Source organism: Octodon degus, unplaced genomic scaffold, assembly GCF_000260255.1.
Source record: "Octodon degus isolate 3935 unplaced genomic scaffold, OctDeg1.0 scaffold00074, whole genome shotgun sequence".
NCBI lineage: Eukaryota > Metazoa > Chordata > Mammalia > Rodentia > Octodontidae > Octodon > Octodon degus.
In genome coordinates, this window is record NW_004524650.1 from 7,817,129 (window position 1) to 7,821,720 (window position 4,592).

At 37.1% G+C, this 4,592-nt stretch overlaps 1 protein-coding gene across 1 annotated transcript in view; it reads right to left on the reverse strand.

Annotated features, from left to right (window-relative positions):
* Ccdc18 (coiled-coil domain containing 18) overlaps positions 1-4,592 on the reverse strand; it is a gene marked incomplete at its 5' end in the record, with an annotated part of 110,537 nt that overhangs the window by 102,535 nt on the left and 3,410 nt on the right. Inside the window, one exon of the mRNA XM_023720296.1 lies at positions 1,209-1,364. Coding sequence (XP_023576064.1) covers positions 1,209-1,364 — 156 coding nt within the window. The remainder of the gene's footprint in view (positions 1-1,208; positions 1,365-4,592) is intronic.

Below are 4,592 nucleotides of genomic sequence, written 5' to 3' on the forward strand. Positions count from 1 at the left end.
TGCCTTTTTTTTTTTTTTTTTAATTTTCTGGCCTTGAGCTCACTTTGTAGCCCACATTGGTCTCGAACTCACAACAATCCTCCTGTCTCAGCCTCACAAGAATTTAGCAAAAATTTTACCTACTGCTGTAACACATCAATTTCTCTTTGGGAAAGAACCTCAACAGGTTTTCATTTTTTTTGGTTTGAGACAGGCTCTCAACTATGTTTCAGGCTAGCCTTGAACTCACTACGTAGCTCAGGCTAGCTTCAAACTCATGGCAATCCTGTGGCCTCAGCCTTCTGAAAGCTGAGATTATACTAGATATATGCCACCATATTACATTTTTTAAAAGGCTGTATTTCAGTCTATTTTAGAAGCATATCATAATTTACCTTATCATACCTTTATTACTGGACATTTTGAGTTCTAATTGTTGTTTAATAACAATCACAGTTAAAAAATAGGAAACCATTTAAATGGGAAAATTAAGTTGTGGTACAGATAATAAAACAACACTATCATTGAAAATGATCAATGGTGAAGCTATTGAGTACATTTATAGTTTGTCAATATAAAACTGGCCTGCTGTTATGGCTTAAATCTAGATATTCCTCCTAAAGTGTCACATGGTCATAGGTGGGTGTACCATTTCTGAGGCAGATGGATTTAGGGTATGTGAATGTGGATTAAGGTAAAATAATGGGATTTAGAATGGGGGATAATAGGAGCCCCACCCTGGGTATAGATGACACCAGTCAATAGGTTGACAGGCTGGATGGAATATAAAGCAACAGAAAGGCTGAGCCTGATGGTGCACAGATGTAATTCCAGTACCCATGAGTCTTAGGCAGGACAATCATTGTGCATTCATTCAAGATCAGCCTGGGCTACTCAATGAATTCAAGGCCAGCATACAAGACCCTGTTTCAAAAAAAAAAAAAAAAAAAGGCACAGAAAGAAGACGTTAGGCTGCTGTTGCTGCTTAGAAAGAGGTAAAGAAAGAAAGAAACCTACCCAAAAAACAGGCTTTAAAAAGGTGATTCACAAAAATGTAAAAACTATGACATTCTCTTTCCTAATTTTTGAATATGAAACGGATTTCATGATATTAATGTTATCATAATGAAGATTTCTATATATAATACACTAAGGTAATACAAAGAACATTTTTCCGTTAATAAATCTTCCACTTTCTGTTCGTATCCTTATCATTTTAAGATACATACTTTTGCTCTTGACTGTGTTAGTTCGAAGTGGACTGATTCTATTTTACTCATTAAAGAATGATTCTGCGTGACCAAACAAGCATTCTGTTGTCTAAGTTTATCAAGTTTTTCTTGCAGACTTTTAATTTCCTGATCTGCATGAGATGAAAAAGATGCCTGAAACAGAAGAACAATCCATTCTCAATTATAGAAGGGTAAATCCTGGGAAAATAATACACAATTATTAAAATGACCTACAAGATTAGAAAAGTGAGTTAAAACATTTACTGAGCACTGACAAAAATATAAGAAAATCAGTATTCTTTCCCACTGCTGGTAGAAGTATACATTTGGAAAATAGTGGCATACTTTGTTAAACTGCTGGGTCTTATCCATGGAAGATAAACACTTTAAAAGCAACAATTTCACAACTAGATATGAACCTGATAATAACTTTTGTATCTGAGGATATGTAAATGTCCTAAATACACTGTCTTTAAGACACAATAAATGAAGAAATCTAATCTCCTCCCCTCAATAGACACAAACTCATCAAATCCTAGTACAAGATCAAACCCAAGGACATTCTTTCCGAGTTGCCCAGACAGGACTCAAATTTATGATCCTTCTGCCTCAGCCTCCCTTAGTACTAGGATTACAGACATATACCACCATGCTGAATCGATACTTACATTTCTACTATACTCTTTTTTTATGCATGCTACTAAGGATGGGACCCAGGGCCTCACACATAGGCAAGGGCTCTATTACTGAATTACATTCCCAGCCATTTTACTATTTATTTGTGTGTGTATGTGTGTGTGTGTGTGTGTGTGTGTATTTGAGATAAAGTTTCACTATGAAGTTCACTTTGGAGCTCAGGATGGTCTCATACTTGTAATGATTCCCCTTGGCTCAGCCTCCCAAGTGCTGCGATTACAGGTGTGGGCCACCATGCCTGACTAATATTTTTTACTTTCAGATGAGATTGGGCGCATTCAGGGTGGTATGGCCGTAGACTATTTTTTACTTTCAAACAGGGTCTGCTAGGGCTAGCCAAATAGCTTGGTGGATTAAAGTGCCTGCAAACAGGTGTAGGGGCCAGGGATTCAATCCCAGGGCCTGCAGTGCTGGCCTCGCCCAAAGGGTGCACAGAGACGGCAACTTAGACTGGGCATGGTGTTGCATACCTATAATCCCAGCTCTTGGAAGGCTGTAAATAGGAGGATCACTACAAGTCCGATCTAGTAGTTAGACCCTGAACACCCTACAGACCCTTCCCTAAAATACAAAAACAGAAATAAACAAACAAAAAAAGAACAGGGTCTGCTAAACTAAATTGCCTAGGCTGGCCTCAAACTCGTTCTGTTTTCTTGATTTCCTCAATCCCTGAGTTATAGGCATGTGCCACCATGCCCAGCAAATACATATGTTTGTGTGTGTGTGTGTGTGTGTGTGTGTGTGTACACGCATGTGTGTAAAACAAAAATTTTGCATTGTTTGCAATTTTTAGAACATTAAATTTTTTTGAGGATATCTATTTATGCAATTCAGAAGTCAAAACTAGCTGAGTATGGTGGTACATGCCTGTAATCCCAGTATCTGGCAGACTAAGGTAGTAGGATAGGTGTATAAGGCCGGCCTAGACTACATAGTGAGTTCAAGGCCAGCCTAAACTACATAGTGAGACCCTGTCTCAAAAAACCAAGAGGAAAAAGAAAAAATATATAAAGAAGTATTTTTAAAAGCATAAGTATGAATCTCCTGCTCATCTTTACTAGGTAGTTAACCATTTTTATAATTTATTTAGTCCTCTAGTGATTCTACATGCATACATAAGCAATGCAAATTACTGATTTCCCTTGCCTCTTTATGTACAAACTAGCATATTATGAACACTATTCTACACCTTGTACTTTTTACTTGAACAATATATACTGGCAAGTCCTCCAATATCAGTTCATGGAGAAACTCAGTATACTGTTTCCCAGTCCAACTACATAATTTCCACTGCATGAATGAAAAGTAGTTTATTCAAGCAACCATGTAATAGTGGACATTGGAGCTATTTCTATTTTTTTGCTATCACACTCAATGTCTCATTTTTACTTGTATGAGGATACTTGTTTGGTACTTTTCCAGGTAAATATTGCCAAATGGCTCTTTACTGGATTTATATAATTTTATGTTCCTACCAACAATGTATATCTTTCCAACATTATCATATAGTGTAAATTTCTATATATAATACACTAAGGTAATACAAAGAACATTTTTCCGTTAATAAATCTTCCACTTTCTGTTCGTATGTAAGAAATGCCTGAATAATTTCTTTCCCTGTAAGTTGGTCATTCCACCTAAGCAAAGAAATATGGGTCTTTAAATTTATTTAATTTTATTTTTTGACATTGGTCTTGCTGTGTTATACAGACTAATCTTTAATTTACAGGCATAAGTGATCCTCTTGCCTCAACCTTCTGAGTAGTTAGGACTGTAAGCATGTGCCACTATACCTGTCATCAAAGTTCTATGCTCAGTATTGTGTATTTTTCTCCCTGGGTTGATAAGGAGCTAAATCAGTACTGTATATGTATGTGCTTTTCTTTCAAAAAATATTAAAAAATACAGTTTTCCTAGAAGTCCAATATATAAAACTACATATAATAACTAAAATAGGTAACTAGACTATAAAAATAGCAAAAGCCCCTCCTCAACCTTTCAATCTCTTTTAAAGTTATCAACAGTATGAAGTATAATCTTTTTATATAATGCATATGTCTTCATACATAGAAACACAAACATTTAGATAAGTGCACTTTTTGCCCAAGTAATGAGGATTGAACACCAGGCCTTCATAATGACCTATAACCCTACCCATCCCTTTTTTATCTTTAAGACAGGGTATCACTATGTTGCCCAGGCCAGGGTCTAACTTGGAATCTTTCTGCCTTAGCTTCCAGAAAGCCAGGATTACAATGTGCCCTACCAGACCCTGCTTGGACAGTGCACTTTTTATAGAAAGCAAAACTGAGATCTTTAGCCAAATGTGGTGACATATGCCTATAATCCCAACAGTTGGGAGGCTGAGGTAGGAGGATCACTAGGAGTTTGAGGTCAGTCTGGGTTACAAAAGGGAGTTCAAGGCCAGCTTGAACTATATAGCAAGGCTCAAAAGAAAGCACCATGCGGAACCGGGGAAGCGCATTTGCCAGGGAAGCGCTTATTCCACTGAGCCATCTCCCCGGCCCTCTATGTTTTTCTACCACTACATATACTAGCTTTTTGTTTGTTTGTAGTGCTAAGGATGAAACCCAGAACCTCAGGCACGCTAGGCAAGCATTCTTCCACTGATGTACGTTTCAACCCTAATAATAGTTTTTGAGTCTTGAGTATGAACAGATTATA